The sequence below is a fragment of the Typopeltis vanoorti genome, chromosome 11, assembly GCF_054136105.1.
Source record: "Typopeltis vanoorti isolate ZY-2024b chromosome 11, IOZ_Tvanoo_1.0, whole genome shotgun sequence".
In the NCBI taxonomy this organism is placed as follows: domain Eukaryota; kingdom Metazoa; phylum Arthropoda; class Arachnida; order Uropygi; family Thelyphonidae; genus Typopeltis; species Typopeltis vanoorti.
Genome location: NC_143559.1, coordinates 113,089,721 through 113,113,077, shown reverse-complemented (window position 1 = coordinate 113,113,077; position 23,357 = coordinate 113,089,721). Strand labels below are relative to the sequence as shown.

General features: G+C 36.7%; 1 protein-coding gene across 2 annotated transcripts in view; it reads right to left on the bottom strand.

Annotated features, from left to right (window-relative positions):
* Positions 1-274: 274 nt before the first annotated feature.
* Positions 275-23,357, bottom strand: part of LOC150101957 (protein shifted-like) — a 104,578-nt gene continuing 81,495 nt past the window's right edge. For both annotated transcript variants that reach the window (XM_090400024.1, XM_090400025.1), the window contains exons 8-9: positions 17,501-17,626; positions 275-479 (exon numbers count right to left, since the gene is read on the bottom strand). In XM_090400024.1, coding sequence (XP_090256150.1) covers positions 439-479; positions 17,501-17,626 — 167 coding nt within the window. In that variant the 3' untranslated portion in view covers positions 275-438. The remainder of the gene's footprint in view (positions 480-17,500; positions 17,627-23,357) is intronic.

Genomic DNA, 23,357 nt, shown 5'->3' with positions numbered 1-23,357 from the left:
ACTTCTCACTCCCTCCTTATACAGCTTCCAGGAATGACCCCTTGTTTCCCCCTCATCTCTCACCATTTTATGAAAAAGCTCTTCAACATTGATCCTATAACAACCCCTTATATGATGATGCCTTTGCGATGAAAGCAAAATATTAGATTAGTAATTAAATTGTTTAATTATTTATAAAAACTCTAGATGTTTCATTCCTCTTTGTTGCAGGGTAAATACTTCAGGTGTAAACTTCGTAAAGTTCTAATTACATAAACAAAACAAAACAAACAAATGATGAAATAACAAAAGAGGCATTTAATATATTTTAACAAATGGTACATAATACAGTGAATAACTCGTCTATAGGAAAAACAACATTTTACATGACTCTGGGCGGAGATAGAGATGACAGGAAGAGTAAAATTTGAGGTTTTTTGGGTTAAGTTACCCGTGGTATCACAAATATGGTTTTCGCTGACGTCTTCTTCTTGGCCGCCCTGCAGAATGAAAGAAAAGATTACTGGTTAAAATACTGACTGAAGCACGGTATATGTTTGTACAAGTTATAGATCACAAAGAAATCTCAAGCTGTGCGTGTGTGTGTGTGTGTGTATGTGGAAGGGATACATATTTTGGATTAATATTAAGGCAGTCAAGACTGTATTTATGCATAAGCAAAAGCCCTTTGTATTTTATGATTGATGATTAATTCTGTTGTACCATGAGGCAGAGTGCAAAGGGATGAATTCTTTAAACGGAAAAATTATGATTGTCTCATGGAAAAACCAGTGCCGTAACGAGGACGTGGCGAAAGAGGATCCTGCCACGGGCGCAACTAGGTTCGGGACGCAAAACGTAAAAAAATAAAAAGGTATAAGGTGAGTTAGCCGATCTCATACGGAGGTAGCAGGGTTTTTTCTCCCGGAAACTCGGGTTTTTCATCCCGCATACAGACAAATCGGCCCTTCAGAACACACGCAATTTACAGACAAAACATACTAGTTGTGGTAGTGGTGGAGGTGGGCGGTAGATGGCGTTGATGGAGATGATTCGTAGTAGTGGTTGAGACAGTTGTAGGTGTCCTCCCGCGATGAGTCTTCGGACTCCTTGGAGGTGTCAGGAATAATAATAATAATAATAAAAGCCCTCTATTTTATATTGTATTTTTAAATTTCGGCAATACGCCGCTTTAGACACAAATTCTGCGACATAGCGGAATTCCGCTACATTTGGTAACACCGGTGAGTTCCGTCTCGGGTTATATGGCTACGACAGCGCCTAATATCACTTGAACATAATATTTCTTTGCAATTGTTCTTGTTTTTGTCTTAAGTAAATTGTTCCGTCGCACCATTAACTATTAATGAATGTATTTTCTCATTTTATGATTTTGTAGAATTTTGTATCTTCAAATTCCCGTCTAATCCTAAATATTTGCATAGATAATCTAATACATTCTCCCGTTATCCCCCTAATGTCTATCTGCCCATCCCAAGTTTATTACCTTCCATATTATAATTTTAATCCCTTTATGATCTCCTTTGATATCATTCCATCTAGCTGAATCCCTCGTTTCATGACCCACCACAAAAATTATTCGACAGCCCTTATTTACACCTATCAAACCCAGGATCCAAAGAAAGTCACAATCTTCCCACCCTCAATATTTTCATTCGTCTCTACTTTTTGTAGATAGAATGAACATCTCTACTTTTTGATAGACAGAATTTCAAAAATCATGTAATTATTATTAGTCTTGTTGTCATTCATAAGATCAGTCGTGTTGTTGCTGTGTGTCGTAATTATTGTTAGATATTTTCGCTCTTTTGTGGAACGAAACATACTGGAAAAGACAGATAATTTCGTTTATATACAACATACTGAGTAAGTACTATAAATAATTTTATTAATAAAAATACAAATTTAAATTAAAAAACACTTGTAAGGTAATATGTCACCAAAAAACCTTCCGGTGCACAGTTTAAAAAAAATAAGAGAACAGAAGATCGAAAATATAAAGAAAAATATAACTCCGATTGATATTTTTATTAAAAAATCATCTATACCTCTAGTTCATTAAAGCTTAACTGAATTAAACCTGCCTTCTACTAGTAGTCGTGTTTTATGTGAAATTGAAACAGAAGAGAAAAGTACAATTGAACATCAAAACCAGGAAATCGAGAAGCAATGTAATAATGATAATTAATATGGTGGATGTTAAATTAGAAAATACTGATAATGCAAAAATAGATTTTAATGATCCCACAACATGGCACATAACCAATAGTAACATACAGATATTTGTTCAACATGCACCCGAGTTGTGCGATAATATAAGTGTTCATCCTGATACAGAAAATCGGCATTTTGATTTTAAAAAAAATGGTTTGTAAAAACCATGTCAAACGGAGAACAAGTACGCAGAAATTGGTTGATATATTGCAAAGGAAAAGATGCACTGTTCTGTTTTCCATGTATTCTTTTTGGAAAAAATCAGAATGTATGGACCACTGCGGGGTCCATACATTCGAGCCTGGCAGCATTTTGAATCCTTACCACGTCATGAAAATTCATTATATCATAAAATAAATTATGTCGAATGGAAAATTTTCGAATCAAAAATTAATAAAGGTGGTTTTATAGACGATCGATTGCAAGAAGCAATTTTAAAAGAAAAGTGGAGGCATATTTTAAAAGTTATTTTGGATGCTATTCTGCACTGTGTAAAAAAAATAATGATGCTTTGAGGAACCTGTGAAAAAATTGGTCATCCTGAATGTGGAAAGTTTTTGAACACGATAGAATTAATTAGTTATTACGATCCTATTATTGCGCAACATATTGAAAGTCATAAGAAAAATCAAGTTAATTATTTCTCGCCTATAATACAAAATGATATAATTAATATAGTTGCTTCTAACATTAGACAGCATATTATTTCAAATATTCAAAAAGCAAAATATTTTTCTATTTTATTTGATAGCACACCTGCCACTTCTCACCAGGAACGAGTAACTCAAATTTTGCGAATTTTGCGCTATGTTAACATTGATCCAGGGTGACCACATCTAGTACTTTCGTTTTAGATCTAGTACGCTTTATAAATTTTTAGTGTTCTAGTATGTTCACCAACAAATCTAGTACTTGTTTCCCTTCTGAATAATAATAATAACTACAATATGAGAGTTAGACATACGAGTTTAATATTTTTCTCTTCTCCCACCTCCCCATAATGTCACATTCAGTGACACAAGAATATGATTTCTCTTTTTTCCCTAACGCTCTCACTGTTCGCTAGTGTCTTTCCCTCCCCCTCCCCCTCCCCCACGATCGCGTACTCACGCAATCCGACTGGTATTAGCCAATGAAAATATATTCTTTGCTGTTCAAACACTTCTCGGGCGTTATAAGAAGTCCAGTGTTTTTAGTAATTTTATTAACAAAAACTTGTTTAATTTAACAAGTGACAAGAAAAACTTTCTAAATTTAAATTGATTCTAGATCTCAGGGGAAAGTGTGTAGTGCATGAGTCAGTAAAGTGCATAAACGAGCAATTGAAAGTGAAGATCTCAATGCCAGCCCTTCCCACTCACAAGAAACCACTTCTGACACAGATAATTCAGGTAAAAGAGAAACTGATGCTAGTTATGATTCAAATTCAGGTTTGCAAGGTTCATCTAAAAGTCGAAAAAATCATATAAGCAAAAATTCAAAGAAGAATGGTTGGAGGATCCCATTTTTAAATCCTGGATTTATTCAGGTAAAAGTAAAGGACATACTGCTCATTGTAAATTTTGTGATATAAGCATTAATGGTAGCAAATATCTATTCATTCTTTATGCAAACACTCTAAAATACTAGCAGATGTAGAATCTAAAAGCTCACCAGATATAATGTCATTATTTAAATCCAGTTCCAAATACCAGTCAGAAAAATAAATTCAAGAGGCAGAATTAAGATTATGTGCATATGATGCAGACCCCTTCCATACAGGGGTGCAAAGGGTGAAATGAACCCGGGCAGCACAATTTAGGGGTGATACAATCGAACACATTAATAAAAAATAGGGAATAAATAATACACTGAACTGATTGTGCATATTTGTCACCTTCGAATGTGAGAGATTTCAGTGTGGGACTGAGTCGCTTGGTAGTTAAATAAATGGTACGAGCTTCAACACTTACTTTAATCACTGCTCTCAGCACACTGAACAAACATTCTAGGAGTTTCTTGAGTTTTCTTCTTGATGGACCTGTGTTTCACTCATGATTTCTTCATGAGTGCAGGTCACAAAGATGCCCTCAACGATCTCGACCTTCTCTCTTTTCCATGTTATACCCATAGATTTCACTAGTGGATCTTCTCAACTTGTAGGTGGTCTTCCTGCTTTTCTCTTTATTCTTGTTGCCAGTTGAATATTCTATATGTCCATCTGTTATTCCTGAGTCTGGCTATTTGACCTGCCCATCTCATCCTGCTTTCATATACTGCAGTTACCATATCTTTTATGCCTGATCTCTTTCTTAGTTCAGTGATTCTAACATTCCATTTTGCTGATGTTACAAATCCTACGTTCCATTGCACGTTGAGTTATTCTGAGAGTCTCTTCTTTTCTTCTTGTGTTCCATGTTACATTATAGGAGTATGTTTGTTTATTATATAAAAATAAGGTTTTTTTACTATTCGTGTTTTTTTTCCTGATTTTAATATACATTCCTCTTAATGTGAAGTATGATAAAATGAATTGTAACATGTTATTGTACTTCGGAATCCTTTAATTTTTAATGGAAAGGGGGGGGGGGCACAAAAATTTTGCACTCCACTCAGGAGGCGCAAACCAATGGAACATCCCTGGATGCTGAACACAATCTGCTTTTGTAACTTATGGATACTCTTCCAACTCTATTGAAAACAATTGCTCCTGATAGCGGACTTGCTAAGAAAATACAATGTGCACGTATTAAATGTAACTATGTTATAAAAATGCTTTGGCTGTAGATTCATGCAACGAAATCTAAAAAAAAAAAAAAAAAAAAATCCTTTGATGAATGGACTCCTTTTGACAAAAGAAAAATTGAAACATTCATCAGCTCCAGATTTTACTATTTCTGAAGAGTTAATTAATTTAGCAAAATATGATACAAAAAATAATGAATAAATGCTTCCAGTGTTTTTCTTGTGGGTGGGACCCCTGTATATATGTAAATAGCATAATAAATAACTGAAAATTTAATGTTACATTATTTTAAACACTAAAATGAGACTAAAAATTATATGGTAAATTAATACACATGTGAAGTGCTAGAGTTACAATTGGGACTTCTGTTACGATGATTGACAACTGAAGTTCTTGGACTCATGGATGACTACAGTGACAGTGAGGTGAGTTTTTACTTTTTTTCTTTTCATATTTGTTGTACATGTGTTAATTTAGCAGTTTTATATCGAGTTCATCTATGATAATAAGGTAGTAATATCGTAAAATGTCTTAAATAGAGTGAAACGAAAGCAAATGAAAATTTCGTACTTTTTTTTTTTCAGATCTAGTACCTTTTCCTGCATAAGTTAGTACGAAATATTTTTGCTGGGTGGTCACCCTGCATTGATCCTGACGCGAATAAATGTAGCATTGAAGAAACCTTCATAGATTTTATTGTGACACATGATAAAAATGGCAAAGCACTTGCTAATGACATCGAAAAATAGTTAACATCAGACAGATTAAATATTAGAAATATAAGAGGACAGTCATATGATAATGGAGCGAATATGGCAGGTAAATACAAGAGGGCAAGCTAGGATATTACGTTTAAACAATATGGCGAGGTTTGTTCCATGCACTGCTCATAGCCTTAATTTAATAGGCGTTCATGCTGCACAAACATCTGTTCAAATGAAATCATGTTTTGGAACAATTTAACAATCGTTTAATTTTTTTTTTGTAAATTCTGCTAGTAGATGGGATCTTTTAAAGGAAAAATTATCTGTTCATCTTAAAGGTTTGACCACCTTACTGGCCATTATGGGTCAAATACGCATCCTCATACGCTTCGTATCCATCATATATTTCAATGTAATATCAATGGTATTACAATTTTAATATGCACTTCGCAGCCATTTTAACATTAACATTTCTGGTTAGATGGGTGAAGCAAAATTGCTTTTCATATTCCCCTTTGTCTTGTAAGGAAAGAACTTTGAATGGAGTGTTTATTCAATAAACACTCCATTCAAATGAATGGAGTGTAAATGAAGTTAGTTGTGTTCAGCTGAACTTAAGTTAAGATAGACTTTGGTCTTTTATATTTGTGTCTTTCTGCTTCATTATATTCTGAGGCTTGATTAACGGGTTTGGATGGTTACTTGTCTTGGTAAAGAACTTCTCAGCTAGATTTAGGAGAAGGGAAGAGATATAAGGGATATTAACTTCTTTATGGATCTGGGTGTTTCTTATAAACCAAGGGGCATTCAGAATCATCCTCAGGCACTTATTCTGTAATCTCTGAAGTTTTAGAATGTTAGAATTCACGGTGTGGCTCCATGCTGGGGATGTGTAAGTGATGACCGATCAAATTACCATCTTGTAAATTGTTAATTTTGTTTGCGTGTTCAGTTTACTTTGTCTGTTGATCATAGGGTAGAGCTGTGCTAAGACTTTGGATGTCTTTGAGGTAATGTAACTAATATGTTTGTTGAATAGGAGTTTACTATCAAGAATCACTCCAAGATATTTAACTTCAGTCTGCCATGGAATCGTTACTCCCAATAAATAAATATCCTCCATGGTATGAATTTTCTTTCTAGTAAACAATATAGCTGAGCTTTTCTGGGGGTTAACTTGGATCCTCCAGTCTGCCATCCACTTTTCTAAAATGTGTATGCTGGTTTGGAGTCTTTTAGTTGCCAGTTTTGGGCTCAGTGTCTTGCCATCAGTGCAGTATCATCTGCATATAATGCAGTGAATGTTGTTCTTGGGTTCAGAAAGATGTCCGCTACATAGATTGAGAACAGGAGAGGTGACAGAAGCGATCCCTGAAATACGCCTGCCGTGATCCTGTGTCTGGTCGAAACCATGTTGCCGACCCTGACCTGTATATATCTGTCTTTCAGGTAAGAATGTATCATTTTTATTAACTTGACTGGCAAGTTAAATTTTATCAGTTTGTAGAGAAGGCCTTGATGCCATACTTTGTCAAACGCCTTCTCTGCGTCGATGAAGATGGCAGCTGTATTGAGTTTCCAGTTAAAACCTTTAGTAATGATTTCTACCAGCCGGTGCACTTGTTGAGCTGTACTATGGGCCTTATGGAAGCTGAACTGTTCATTAGGCAAAATTCCTAACTTATCTGTTTCTGATTGGAATCTTGAGAGGATCACTTTCTCTGTCACCTTTCCGAGGCTGGACAATAGGCTTATGGGTCTGTAGCTTTCGGGAAGGTGAGGATTTTTTCCTGGCTTCTTCAATGGCATAATGGTGGCTGTTTTCCATGTAGTAGGGAAATGCTGGAATCTAAAGATGGCATTTGTAATGTTGACGAGATGGACTATGGCCTTTCTTGGAAGTAGTTTTACTATTCTGTTAGTTATGCCATCCGGTCCTGGAGCTTTTTTACTGTTTAGATGGGAGATGATATTTATCATTTCTGCCAGATTTGTAGGAGTGATATGTTCGGAGTTAACAGTGTTCTGTCTTAAGGTTGTCCTAACATGACGATGAATCTTGTACATAAGGTTGATATTTAGATTTGTATAAGATGGATTGCACTGAGATTCTAGGTTTTCTACAAGTGCTTCGTCTTTCTCTTCATCTTTGTGAACTGTCCCTTTCTTGGTTTTTTGTATAGGGGGTATGAGTTGCTTTTTGGTGCGGATTGCTCTTAAGAATTTCCATACAGAATGATCTTCAGTATTGATGTTACCCAATTTGGTTTCCCATTGATGGTTTCTGTGTTTTTGAAGAGCTTTCCGGACCTGCCTGTTTAGATTGTTCAATACTGTTTTATCTTGTGGGGTTCTGGTATTGTGGTATCTCTTTCTGGCTATATTTTTTGCTCTGATTAGCTCCATGATTTCTTCAGGGATACGGTTGGTTGGGTGGAAGACAGTGGAATGTCTGACTGATTCTATTGCTTTCGGAATTTGTATGGTTAAGTTATTTATTGCTGTGTCAATCTCTTCCTTTTTACTGATATTGGGCACCGGACCAATATAATCTGGAAGAACCTTGGCTAACTTGTCCCATGGTATGAATGTGTGCAGAGGAGAGAATTGATCTGATGAACTTAAATTAAGCACTATGGGACTGTGGTCAGAAGATAATTTGTTGACTGATTCCAATTTGAATTGGTATCTTAAATTTTTAAAGATGATAATGTCTAGTACATCGGTAGGGCCGGCCACAACAACAGAGTTGATGTGGCCGGCCCTACCGATGTACTAGACATCGGTAAGGCATTGCAAAGTTGAAAATTGTGTGGCCTTTGGTGTTAGTTGATGAGCTGTACCAAGCTGTGTGTTTTGAGTTGAGATCTCCTGCTATTATTATGGAGTCATTTGGACCAAGTATGGAGTCCAGATCTGTTGTCAGCAGAGGAAGGCTCAGAGAGTTATAAGCAGCATAGATCTTGAGACTCCCAGCATTGAAGGTATGTACCTCCACACCGGTGACTTCCAGGTTTACTGTTTTGGGCTTGTCTATTGTATTATGATTCAAATAATTCTTAATATATATGGCTGTGCCTCCACCTCTTGTGCCAATTCTGTCGTTTCTGTACATAGTGTATCCACGGATTTTTGGGTTATTAGCTGGTCTTAGGTGTGTTTCACCAATCAAGATGATATCAGCACTGAGATGAGTTGCAACTTCTTGAAGTTCCAAAACCTTGTTCAACAATCCATTTGCATTCCATGCGATTATGTTAAGAACTTTTGGTTTGAATTTATTACTCATGACAGATGGTCGTTATAATTTTACGTGCCTTGCAGGAATCTCTTTCTGGAAAATGGTAAGGACATGTCTTGCTGAATTCCTGCAGCATAGTGGCAAGTGAGGCTGTTAAAATGGATGTTACGTTGGAGCTTTCTAGCTCGAGAGATGTAGGAGGCTTAGTTCTTGCAGTCTCTGCATATGTTTTGGTCATGGTTGTTCCTTCCTGTGAGGTTGAAGGCGAGGTGTTTTCGGACTGGAGGATGATCTATTTGGTTGCTTAAAACGTTGTTACGTGGAGGAGCAAAATTGACTTTTGTTGATCCTCGATTTTTTGGATTGGAAAGGCATCCCTTGTAGTTGGCGGGGTGAGGTCCTCTGCAGTTTCCACAGCATGCTGGAGTTGTGCGTGGTTTAGTGCATGTGATGGTCTGGTGTCCCTCGCAGCACTTCAAACACCTGAAGGCTGCCTTACATAATTTTTGGGCATGTCCAAACCTTTGGCATCTATGACACTGACCTGCAGATGCTCTTTTCCTAAGAGGCTCAGTTGAAATCTTGAGTCCGCATACTACAGTCGGTTCGTAGATCTGCTTTTGTGTGTTGCGTATTTCCACCAGCACCAAAGGCATTGGTCTTTTATCAGATCTGAGCATCCTGCTCACTTTTACTGGGGATAGGCCCTGTCTGGAGAGATCAGTGTTCACATCTTCAGGAGTGATACCTTCAGCTATCCCACGTAGAACTACCTTCAGGTTCTTTTCGCTGGGTAAAGTGAAGGTGTGATATGGGACGTTAGCATTGTCCATAAATCTGGTCATCTGTCTGTAATCCGAGACAGTAGTGGGTTGTATTTTAACTCCCTCATCTGAGTTTTTGGCCCATGAGAATGAGATGTTTTGTTCTCTGAGGGCTGATGAGACAGGGATCCATTTTTCCTTATCCCTTAATATGACCGGTGGTATCTTTTCTTTAGGACTATTGAGTGCTTCTATCCCTGTTGTTTTGGGTTCTTTCACATTGGTGGAGATTTTCCTCTTCTTTTTGACCATTTGGAACTCTGTATCTGTTTCTAAGGTATGATAACTGCTGTCTTGGGATGTAGCATCTACCATACTTGGGGAGTGTGCAAAATCTGATTGCATCAGAGTTATGGGCTCTTCACCCCCACAGTAGTCACAGGACAATATGCCATCCATATTGTCCTGTGACTGCTGTGTGTGTGTGTGTGGGGGGGGGGTAATGTGTCAAAGAGCTTGACTTTTCCTGGCCAATTATCACTCAGCAGCCTTCCTAGTCTGAGGAATTCCATGTATACTTCCTCGAATTTGCCTCATTCAGAAGTTTTACAATAAAATACAACTAGCTATCCTATGATAGGGAAAAGGAGTGTCACGAAATCACTTGGCCACAGATTGAAATCCTACCTCCCTAAATAAAACCATAAAACCACCACTGGTCCTCGTTGCGGGTGGGCCTGCCGGCCATTAGACCTCTTGCATGTTTCATGCAGAAGGGGAGACAGTAGGAAACAAACTGTGTCTGTGCCAGTGCAATGTGCGTTTCGTGAAAAACCTTGTAAACAAACTAATCAGGCTCAGTCTGAAATAATATGTCCATTCACATCAAAATTGCACTCAAAACTCCACTTCGCATCCATGGAAACATGGACGTATATATACGTCCTGGTTGGTAGTGTGGACACGAGGAGGTCCGCAAAAGCCAATGCAGTAAAAGCCTTATGAAATCAAATGCCTTTAATAATACAACTTCTTAATGAAATGTGTGATGGATAAAGACAAGTTACAATAGACTCTGTAACAAATGCTCGAATGTTGCTAAAATTATTAAGAAAATTTAATTTTGTTGCACTATTAATATTTTGGGATACAATATTAGGAAAGATAAATAAAGTAAATTTATTTTTAGAAGAAAAAAAAACCACAGTCAAAAATGCTGCGAAAATGATAAAAGCTCTAAAAAATTAAATTCGACAGTACCGAAATGATTTTTTCGATTTGCTTTACAATTAATATTGAAACTCACATCCCAGAAAAGAGACGGTGCAAAATAAAAAAATATGCCTGATGAGAAAGCTACTGATGATTCGTTTGCCATGAATGAAACTGCATTACTAAACAACGAAATGCGTGAAGTTTTAGATCTAATACTCATACAACTCAATGATAGATTTATTGCTTTACAAGAGGTCGCAAACGACCTCAGTTTTTTTTTAAATGGATACGCTTCAAAAATTATGCAGCTAGATGATCTCAAACGATGCGCAGCTGACCTGGCATTGAAATATAATAGCGACTTAGATGCTCCAGAATTTGTATGTGAAATTGAGAGTTTGAAATATCAAGCCATAGAAGTTTTTGAAAATTTAGGCGATATGGATGCTTGAAATCTTGCAAAAAAATTACGAACTCTCATTACAAAGTACTGCATTGCCAACCTCTGCTCTAGAGAATTAATAAAGACACTTATCACCTAAAACTAATAATAATAGTAAAGTAGTAAATAATAGTAATAACAATAATAATAAAACTGTTCATCTAATACTGAACTTTAGATAATTTATCTATTTTCATGTTATTCTATGACATAATTTGAGGTACAAAACATTTAATTTAAAATGATAATATATTGCAATAAGTGTATTACTACCACCACCACAAGAAGAAACAGTTTGGTTTTTGGAAAGGTTCATGCTTCATTACTTCATTATTGCTGGAATCCATGCAAAGTCCACCACCATAACTTTGGGAAAAATTTGCTTATTAAACTTGATAAAAAAGATTCACTTACTCCTTGCACATTTTTTACCATACCACCCTTTGTCACAGATGCAATGCTGCTTCTCACAGATACCATGAACACAGTTTCTACATTCTGTAATTAAGAGCAGTCTTATTTTTTATTTTTATTTTCAAATAAGTAATGCACAGGCTATTTGCTGTGTAACAAATTTGTCTGCAAAAACAATTATGTAAAAAAAATTGGTAATACCAAGTAAAATTATAAATGATATACAAGAAATACAATAATTCATACACTCATGAGGCAAAACATGACCACCCACCTAGTAGTGTGTTTGGCCTCCACTGACTGAGATAACCATTTGCACCCATCCTTAGCATTGATCTCAACTAGCCCATGGAAGGTATCCTGAGGTGTTCTGGAGGTCAGTGACTGAGCAAAGTGATCCCACAAAGGTTCAATGGGATTCAAGTCAGAATTAGGTGGACATGAGGGGAAGACACACACAAGGAATGCTTGGATATGATCTTTGAATCATCCCATAATACAACAAAACCTGATGGATCTGGAAGAGTCTAGATCCATCAGGTTTTGTTGCCACCATGTAGGATAATATCTAATCAAAACAACCCCCAGGTAAGAATTATTGGTTATGGTGTGTTTAGTGGGAATGAGAGGACACTGTGCTGGAAACAGTCGTGGTGACAGCCCAAGGTACTGTCACCACTGGGCTGGTTCCAGCCAACTGTGAAATTAAGGCTGGCTAGAAACAAATGTTTTGCCTTATGAGTAATTTCATTTAGTTTTTTCTTACAAAACAGATGTTTTACAGTAATCCCTTCGTAATTATTTCTATACAGTAGGAAATCAGTTTGCTGGTCAGATAACTGAAGTTGATCAACTGAAGGTGCCAGTTGACTCACTAACCCATTCAAGGGTTAACAAAGTGAAGGTCCAGCTATTTGAAGGCTGAATAATTAAAAAATTACTGTGTATGTTTTGATTAGTTACAGCGGTGTATTTTAAATGGAGCCAGCAGTTGTAGATCCATGACACTTAAACTATAGAATGCATATAGTGGGAAATAGTGTCAGTGCATTGCTAAGGTATGAAAATGGTGAGTTAAGACAGAGAGCTAGAATCTTGCTGGCAGAGCTGTCTGAGGAGAAGGAATGTATGGCATGTATGGCCAGTTTTTGGAAGTATGGCATGTACAGGGTGTCCTATAATTCTTAGTGCAGTTTGATCTTTAACTGCTTCAAAAGTATCAGAGTTACAGAGTTGCAATAAATATCATTTTGATGCATGAATATTATTATTTCATTACATTTTTCTTCTTTTTTTTTTTTTTTTAGATTGGTGTGATTGAAGATGACAAATGTTGAACAAAAAGTCAATCGTGTCCTGTGGCTTGCTGAACTCAAGTCCATAACAGCAGTAAGAAGAAAATTCTCTACCCATTATAACAAGGATGTTCCTGACAGAAATTGAATTAATAATTGGATGAAAAAATTCAAAGAAATTGGATGAATTCATGACAAACCCAGATCAGGGAGGCATTCATCATGAGAAGTGAATGTACTCAAATTCGAAAGGGCATTTGATAAGAGTCCCAAGAAATCAGTGTAAATTTGGTTTGAGTTAATGTTTTAAAAAACCACAGTGCACAGAATTCTAACCAGCCAACTCCATCAACATGCTTACAAAATTATGATTGTTCAATACTACAAGAAGAAGATTATCATGCCAGATTGGATTTCTGTCAATTGATGAAGACACAAATGGAAAATGACACATGTTATTGACATGTTGACTTTTTCAGATGAAGCAACATTCCACATAAAGTGGGAATGAGACTCACCAAAAGTTAGTGTGTGGTGCACAGTTAGGAGGTGTTGCATTAGCAGGCCATTCTTTATTCTTTTTCGATGAGTCCACTGTCGGGGATGAATCTTGTTTAGCAATGCTTCAGAATTTTTTTATTCCCAAATTAAAGAGATTAAACCTTATGAATAAAACCATTTTCCAAAAGAATGGGGCACCTGTCACTATGCGACACAGGTACGAAAGTTCTAGATGACACATTTGCAGACACATGGATCGGTAGAGGAGGTGCTCTTGCGTGGTCACCTGACCTGACTTGGTTACTTTTTCTTATGGGGGTCACATCAAAACAGTTGTGTATGCTTCAAAACCTGCTTCTCTCACTGACCTTAAGACTTAAATTACAAATGCAATCAATGCAGTCACTGCTCAGCAACTACTAAACGTTTTCTGGAATTTCAAAAATTGCCTGGTTACATGCATCGCACAAGATGGCGGTCATGCTGAGCATCAATAAGAAACAAATCACTGTAGATAAAACTTAATTATATACTCTTTAAGCTATTATATGCTATAAATCTGTAAATTTTTATAATGTTGGACCTATTAAAGTTTAAAACTGCACACTAAGAATTATGGTGCACCCTGTATTTGAGAGAAGAATCAAATTATACAGATGTGAGGATTTCATTTGAATGCTTTGGAGTGAGTGAGCTGGAGAAACTGTTGCTAGATGGAGTTGTATCTAGCAACAATTGCATCTACCATCATTATGAATGAAAGGAAACTAATCAGCATCATCCTTTCTTCGCAAAAGTTTTCATATGACTGGCTACAAACCAGGTGATCACTTCATGGCCCTCTCACCAACTAGGTGAAGATAACACACTTCATTCAAATCAGATCTGACCACATCCAAGACTCTGAACCCTTGCATCCTCTCCATTACAAAATGCATGAGATAGTCATCCATTAAGAACCAAAAAATTCATCTTGTTCCCTGATGCTATCTCTTCATTCAAATCACCATACTTAAATCATCCATAGTGATCTATAGGCCAGTTTGTGTGTCATCAGTAGTTGTTAAGATCTTGGAGAAAGTAGTGAGGGACCGTATACAGCATTGGGCAGATGAAAGTAATGTTATCTGTCAAAGTCAACATGAATTTGTGAAAGGGCACTCTTGTTTTAGCAATATGCTAGGCTTTTATTATAAAGTTACAAGAACATTAGATGAGTGAAAGGCATATACTGCAATTTTCTTAGACTTAGTGAAGGCATTTGACAGGGTGCCACATGGTAAGCTGATATTTAAGTTGCAGCACACGGGTCTGGATATCAGATTGGTCAACTGGATTCAGGATTGGCTGTCTGATAGGTATCAGAGAGTTGTGTATGGTGGAGCAGTTTTAAGGAGGTAAAGGGTTACAAGTGGGGTCCCACAGGGCTCAGTACTAGGACCTATATTGTTTAACCTTTATATCAGTGACATTGCCAGTGCACTGCAAGGGGATATTCAGTTGTTTGTGGATGATGCAAAGCTGGAAAGGATTATTAGTAATAGTGCAGATGTGGTAGCCCTGCAAGAGGATTTGAATAAGCTAGATAGATGGGAAAATGAATGGGGATTTCGGTTTAATGCAGCAAAATGTAAGGTCTTGAGGTTTGGGATGGGAGGAGTTATACTGGAGGAAGTAGGGGAGGCAAGAGATCTAGGGTTGATGATTGATAGAAACCTGAAATTTAGGGGACATATTGCAAAGGTGGTGAAGGTAACACAGAGGATTGCTGCAATTATGAGAAGGACACTGACCTGCAGAGATAAAAGGGTTATCATTCTGTTGTATAAGTCTCTGATCAGACCACACTTAGACTATTGTTTTCAGATTTGGTCCCCAGGATTTGAAGGGGATAAATTAACTGTGGAATGGGTACAAAGAATGATGACAGAGATGGTTTCAGGACTGTACAATTTTGGTTATGAGGATCAGCTGAGGGAATGTGGACTGCAGAGTTTGGTGGATAGAAGAAGGAAGGTGATATGATTGAGACTTTTAAACTGTTGAGAGGTGGTTACAGGGTTGACACTGTGGAGTTCTTTCGCTTGGTTGAACAGCGGGAAGGAGTGATGACAAGAGTCCATCCCTGGAAGTTACGAAAGGAAACCGTGAGCAAGAGGGTGAGGAGTGGTTTCTTTGCACGGAGGGTGGTTGAACCATGGAATGCATTACCTGATGGAGTGGTGAGAGCGAGAACGGCCAATGAGTTTAAGGAGTGGTATGATAGACTGTTTGTTAGGGGGGGACCTCCCCTTGATGAGTCTTGACAGACTTTATGTTCTTAGGAAGGACCTCCCACGATGAGTCTTTTGACTCCATGGAGGCCTGAATAATAATAATAATAGTGATTACCCTTCTCTTGCTCACTAAGCCAAATAGCCTATAAATTTTTTGTCTCCACCCTCCACATTTTCCACCCTATTTACAATAATTATATACACAGCTCATTTTAGTGAACATATAAAATGTTCACTAACATTTTATAGTTTCACTAAAAATGAATTAAATGCAATGCTATTTTGTTTCAACGAATGCTTCAAAATTCAGTAAAAGAATGTCAGTAACAAATGCACAAAATCCCACAATCATGCCATTAGACTAAGGCAGGGATCAGCAACCTTTTCAGAATCGCAAACCACATTCAACTTTTATTTTTAATAATCGGGCCATAAGCATTTAATTTAGAGAAAATAGTGAGTGAAAAAATACTTAACCATGCTACCGGCCAAGACGTCTATAGACATCAAGGTTATCATGGATACGAAGTGCATATTAAAATTGTAATACCATAGATGTTACATTGAAATATATGATGGATAAGAAGCATATGAGGATGCGTATTTGATCCATAATAGCCGGTAAGGTGTTTAAGTTATCAATTTTTATTATGTCACTTTTAAAAAAACACAGAAATATTTAAAGCACCAGATATGAAACATGCATGAAAATGAAACTCAATGAAAAATTATTATCGCATAAAAACAAAGTAATATAGTTCATGCATCACAATATGTGTGTGTGTCCCTGCTTAATGTGACTTTTATGATTCCCTTAGCCAAATTATGTATATCCACTTTACAACCTGAGGTGCAAATTCAAATCGAAGCATGCAAAGTTCATCAGTCAGGTCGAGAAGAAAATTAATTTTTTCTAAACCTCATGGCAGAAAATGCTTCATAAATGTATGTGCTTCCAAATGCGACTATCATCTTCTTTGTAAAACTGATTAATCCTTCAAATTTTTTTGGTAAGCATCGATAAAATGTTTGGATATTTTCTAACGAAAATGATTTCTTTAATGTTTCATTGTGCTGTAATTCCAAAACTTCCATTTGTAGTTGGTTTGGTACATCATCAATGTTGACATTAAAAGTGTTCAAAAATAATCACATTTCGATGCTATTTTTATGAAAATAGAAAAATCTTGTTGAAATTTCAGTTTGTAAATCTTCAATAATATCAACAAAAGTTTCCTCTTGTTTGTATTTCCAAGTTGCACAGGTGATATCACGAAGTATAGGTATAAAATTATTTATTATTCATATTATAAAATGTATTATTTAAATCATTCAAAATACGAGCCACATGGCATGTATGTACAGTCAACTTTTTATGGGCCACCAAAAATGCACATTTGGAACACATGCGGCCTGCCAGTTGCCAACCCCTGCACTAAGGTATCAAAAATAAACGAGACTAAAATGCAATCAGTATTACCATTTACTACACAAAATAGTAATTAACTATTCAGAGCTGTCTCCCAAATAGTGGATAAAAACCTAAAGAGTCTAAACCTAATGTGTAAAGTATAACTTTACACTTTAGTATAAACTTAATATATTAGCATAAACTAATATTAGTCTATATTAGTATAAACATAAAGGATAAACCTAAAGTCCCTAACTAATTAAAAAAAGATTCTCAAAAAAGTTGGCTTAAAATTTACCATTACGCATAAGGCTATGCCTTTCTGTCATTTTTTCACACTGGGAACTTGTGTAGCCTTTACGACATCGGCATCTATTGATTCCAACACAGCGACCGCCATTAAGACATGGTATAGAACATTTACCTACAAAGGATCAAAATATATGTAAAACTTCTTTATGTTCAATAAAAATTATTTTTTCTTCAAAGTGTTTAAACATTTCATGCCTGTGATAGTCATAGATATGTTATTTCTCGGGGGGGGGGGGGGATTTTCTTGAAGGAATGGAGAATTGTCAGTGAATGGAATGCATTACCAGAATGTGTTGTTAATGCAAAGAGTATTAAGGATTTTAAGATTCTATATGATAAATATGTTGTCAGTTGAATGAACCTCCCACAATCAGTGTGTCAACTCCATGGAGGGAATAATAAAGGATAATTATCAGATTGAAATATTTTGCACTGCTGTGATGAAAACTAGTATTACTGAAATGTATTCAGATATATATGGATTATAAATGAATTTACTTTGTAAATGGTTATACAGTAACATGTCATGTATTATTTACTCTATCTCAGGCTCTGAGTTCAAAAAAGTAATTTAAACAATTCTAACATTATGCTGCTGAATAAAAGTAAAAATTATTGTCTCATATTACAAAATCAAAATAGGCAGCATAAATCAATTTTAACTTCATGAAAGATTTTAATAAAATTATTTTGTATCTTCTTAATATATAAAATATATTTAAAAATAGTTAATATCAAGTATTTAACCAACACTAAGTAACATTGATTAAATCAGCTGTAGGTTCAATCTGTAACTCGGTGTTAGAATTAATGAAATAAAATAACATTAATCAAGGAAAAGGAGGAGTAGCCATAGTATTCAACTAAATAAGAGGCTAATCTTCTTGAATGGCAGGCAGTTTCAAGTAGAGTGATGTGGGCAAATATCAGAATGGGGAACTGGACAATGAGACTTATTTGTGCCTATGGTCCCACAGAAGGTTCTCCTAAGGTAGAAGTGGAGGAATATTTTGAGGCTTTAGAAAAAGCAACTGACACAATGAAAAATGAAAAGTTGGTCCTTGTTGGGGATCTAAATAGCAGAGTAGGAAATGATTGTCAGACATACAAAAAATATTTTGGGAAAATTTGGAGAAAAGAGCAAAGCTAATAATAATGGCAAATACTTGTTGGATTTCTGCTCAGGACATGGACTGGTTATTACTAACACAATGTTCAAACATAAAAATGAGCACAAATTCACATGCAGAGAAGAGGCAAGGAATAAGAAAAGTCTCACTAATTATATTATTGTTGATAGTGATGTTTTCTCTCTGGTGCAGGACACTGGAGTGTACAGAGGATTTGAAATTGGAAGTGATCACCATTTAGTCTTAAGCAGGATAAAATTGAATTTCATATTGAAAAGAAGAACATGCAAGAAAGTTTTAAAACGAATAAAAGTTGAGCAGCTTTCAGATGTGAACTGTAGATTAAAATATACAAACATTATTCAAGAAAAAATGAAAGAGTTTGAGAACAGGAATCAAACCTTGGAGATTCAGTGGCAAGCTCTGAAGAAAACATTGATTGATTCTGCCAGAGAGGCATGTGTTGAAGTTGTCTGCAAGGATAGAAAAATCAGAACTCCCTGGTGGACACAGGAAGTTAAAGAGGCAGTGAAGGAAATTTGTTGAAAGTTTATTTTTCACTTGGTTAGACTATAATAAATTTAGTTTAATCCTTTATCCAAGTGTGAGCAAACAAAGTTTGCACCTGAAAATATCTTCAGGACTGAATATGGTATTGTACTACCTTACTGGGATAAGGCAGTACAACTCTAGGCAACTCGTAGCAAGCCACTCCTATCCCAGTATCTCCAATAATGCAAAACACATCTCCTTGCGGATATGTATAATGTTATGCATTAAGGGATTGGCAACTACCCAGATTAGTTTCGACCTTTATTGACCTTATCAATAAGTAAAGCCATCTCTTAAAATTCGGACGATCCATAGGCCACTCAATAGTGGGCGAAAGACCATCCATCTCAGCGTTGGTTCCACTCAGTGATGGCCTTCCACCCTCCACCACCGCCGAGCAGAACCGGTCATATTCCGACAAAAAGCATTCACCGACAAAGCCCCTCACCGGGCCGGGCCAGAGAACACTTTCCCCGGAGACTCAAATTGCTTCCTTAAGGCAAAAACCTTAAGAGAGTGAACTCATAATAGCCCCCACCAGTTTCGACCTTTATTGACATCTCTTCAGTGGGAGCCAGGCCCAGTGGTGGAGATACCAGGCAGAAGTAATAGCGAGGTCATCTTTACTTATAGGAGTTGCCAAAAGGTATATCACCTTTTTTATTAAATTACTCTGGATTTAGAGAAAGATGTTGAAAGTTTATTTATCACTTGGTTAGACTACAATAAATTTAGTTTCATCCTTCTACATGATTTCACGCAGAGAAGATTTATTGCAAAGAATGAAGAAGGTCACAAAATTATTTTCAGGACTGGGGTAACATGGTACAACACCAGGCAACTCGTTGCAAAAGGTGAAGCAAACTAACATCACTCCTATCTCAGTATCTCCCATAATGCAAAACATTATACATATCCGCAAGGAGATGTGTTTTGCATTATGGGAGATACTGAGATAGGAGTGATGTTAGCTTGCTCCACCTTTTGCAACGAGTTGCCTGGTGTTGTACCACCTTACACCAGTCCTGAAAATACTTTCAGGTGCAAATTTTGTTTGCTCACACTCGGATAAAGGATTAAACTAAATTTATTGCAGTGAAGGAAAAAAAGAAAGCATATCGAAAGTTCCTGGCAAATAAGTAAGCTTTTGCTCTTAGAGAATATTATTGCTGTATTATATTATTATTATTCAGGCCTCCTTGGAATCAAAAGACTCATCGTGGGAGTTCCTTCCTAAGAAACACAAAGTCTATCAAGACTCATCGAGGGGAGGTCCCCCCCCCCAAGAAACACAAAGGCTATCATACCACTCCTTAAACTCATTGACCGTTCTCACTCTCACCACTCCATCAGGCAATGTATTCCATCAACCACGCTCCATGCAAAGAAACCACTCCTCACCCTCTTTCTCACAGTTTCCTTTCATAACTTCCAGGGATGGTCCCTTGTCATGACTGCTTCCTGCTGTTCAACCAAGTGAAAGAACTCTCCAGTGTCAATCCTGCAACCACCTCTGAACAGATTAAAAGTCTCAATCATATCACCTCTCCTTCTATCCACCAAACTCTGCAGCCCACATTCCCTCAGCCGATTCTCATAACAAACATGATACAGTCCTGAAACCATCTTTGTTATCTGCCTTTGTACCTTTTCCTCATTAATTTATCTCCTTCAAATTCTCGGGACCAAGACCAAATCTGAGAACAATAGTCTAACTGTGGCCTCATCAGAGACTTATACAATGGAATGATAACCCTTTTACCTCTGCAGGTCAGTGTCCTTCTCATTATTGCAGCAGTCCTCTGTGTTACCTTCACCACCTTTGCAATATGTCCCCTAAATTTCAGGTTTCTATCAATAATCAATCCCAGATCTCTTGTCTCCCCTACTTCCTCCAGTATAACTCCTCCCATAGAGTAGGCAGCGTCCCATTGATGTTTCCCAAACGTCAAAAGCTTACATTTTGCTGCATTAAACCGAAATCCCCATTCATTTTCCCATCTATCTAGCTTATTCAAATCCTCTTGCAGGGCTACCACATCTGCACTATTACTAATAATCCTTCCCAGCTTTGCATCATCCGCAAACAACTGAAAACCCCCTTGCAATCCACGGACAATGTCATTGATATAAAGGTTAAACAATATAGGTCCCAGTACTGAGCCCTGTGGGACCCCCACTTGTAACCCTCTGCCTCCATGAAACTGTCCCACCATATACAACTCTCTGATACCTATCGGACAGCCAATCCTGAATCCAGTTGACCAATCTGACATCCAGACCCATGTGCTGCAACTTAAATATGAGCTTATCATGTGGCACTCTGTCAAATGCTTTCGCTGAGTCTAAGAAAATGGCAGTATATGCCTTTCCCTCATCTAATACTCTTGTAACTTTATTATAAAAGGCTAGCATATTGCTAAAACAAGAGCAGAGACAAATGTAAGAAAGCTAAACACTGTGCAAAACTAGCTAAACAAAAGCATGGGAAGACTTTGGTAAGAACATAGAAGAAAAATATCAAGAAAGTGGCAAGATATTCTGGAGGTTGTTGAAGAAGCTCAGAAATGGAGGAAAGAGTGCTGTAAAAGGAATTAGAGATAACAAAGGTGATATGAAAACTGGAGAAAAAGATATCCTTGAAGTATAGAGTAATTACTTCAAAAAATTGCTAAATAAAACTAGCAGTGATGACAGCACAGTGATAAAAAAAACGCTGCCTAGGCATGCAATCAGGAATACATATCCATGCTTGAAGTAGAAAAAGCCATCAAAATTATGAAATGTTGATAGTCAGCTGGAGTAGATGATATTAGACCAGAAATGCTCACGTATGGTGGTATAAAAGTTTTACAGTGGCTACACTGCATAGTTCAGAAGGACGAATTCCAGATGATTGGAGTAGAGATCTCATAGTACCTATATATAAAAAGGGAAATAAAACTGATTATGAGAATTACAGAGGTATTTCTCTACTGAGTGTTCCTGGTAAGATTTCTGCCAGTATACTTGAGAAATGGTTGAGAAGGATTGTGGAAGAGAAGCTTGGTGAGGAACAAGCTGTATTCAAGCCAAATAGAGGTTGTCAGGATCAGATATTCACTTTACAACAAATAGTTGAAAAGTCATGGGAATATAACAAAGATCTGTATTTAAGTTTTGTAGATCTGGTAAAAGCATATGACAGGGTGCCAAGCGAGAAGCTATTCAAAATGCTGCAGTTGTATGGTCTGCAGTGGATCATTATATCAAGCAATGCTTAGTCTTTATTTGAGTTATAAGTCAGCAGTTAGAATTGAAGACAGGGAGATGGTTTAATGTTAAATTTGGTGTCAGACAAGGATGTACATTATCACCTCTGTTATTCATTATCTATATGGATTACATTATGAAGGAAAGTGGTATTTAACCTGATATCAAAATTGGAGATGTTAATGTCAGCTCCTTGCTTTATACGGTGATGTTATACTTCTAAATAAATCCACTACAAGATTCTCTGACTAAATTGAATAGCTGTTGTAATAGATATGGTATGAAGGTCAGCAATAAAAAGACAAAGATAATGAAAATAGGCAGAAGCATTGAAAATATCAGCTGCATTGTGAATGGAGAACCTGTGGAACAAGTAAAACATTTCAGCTACTTAGGCACGATTTTTAGTGAAGATGGTAAATTAAATATGGAAATAGATAACAGAATCAACAAAGCTCGTATGGTAGGAAGTCAACTGAATAAATTTATATGGAATAAGAGAGAAATTAGTCAAAACACTAAATTAAGCTCTCAGATCCATGTAACTTATGGATCTGAGAGCTGGGTCAGAAGAAAAGCATTTGACCAAAGACTAGAGGCTGCAGATATGAGAGTCCTGAGAAAGATTAGGAGCATGAACAGATGGCATTAATGGCCATATCATATTAAAAACGAGGATATTAGGAAAGAACTTGACATCGTCAGCATCCAGGAATGCGTTAGCAGAGCTAATCTCAGGTGGTATGGTCGCTTAAACAGAATGGGCGAAGAAAGATTAGCCAAACAAGTGTTCTCTGCCAGGTTGGTAGGAAAAGAACCCAGAGGAAGACCAAGATATAGGTGGATTGATACGGTAAAAAGTGCCTTAGAAGATAGATATATAAATATAAGATCTGACAATGTTGTAGT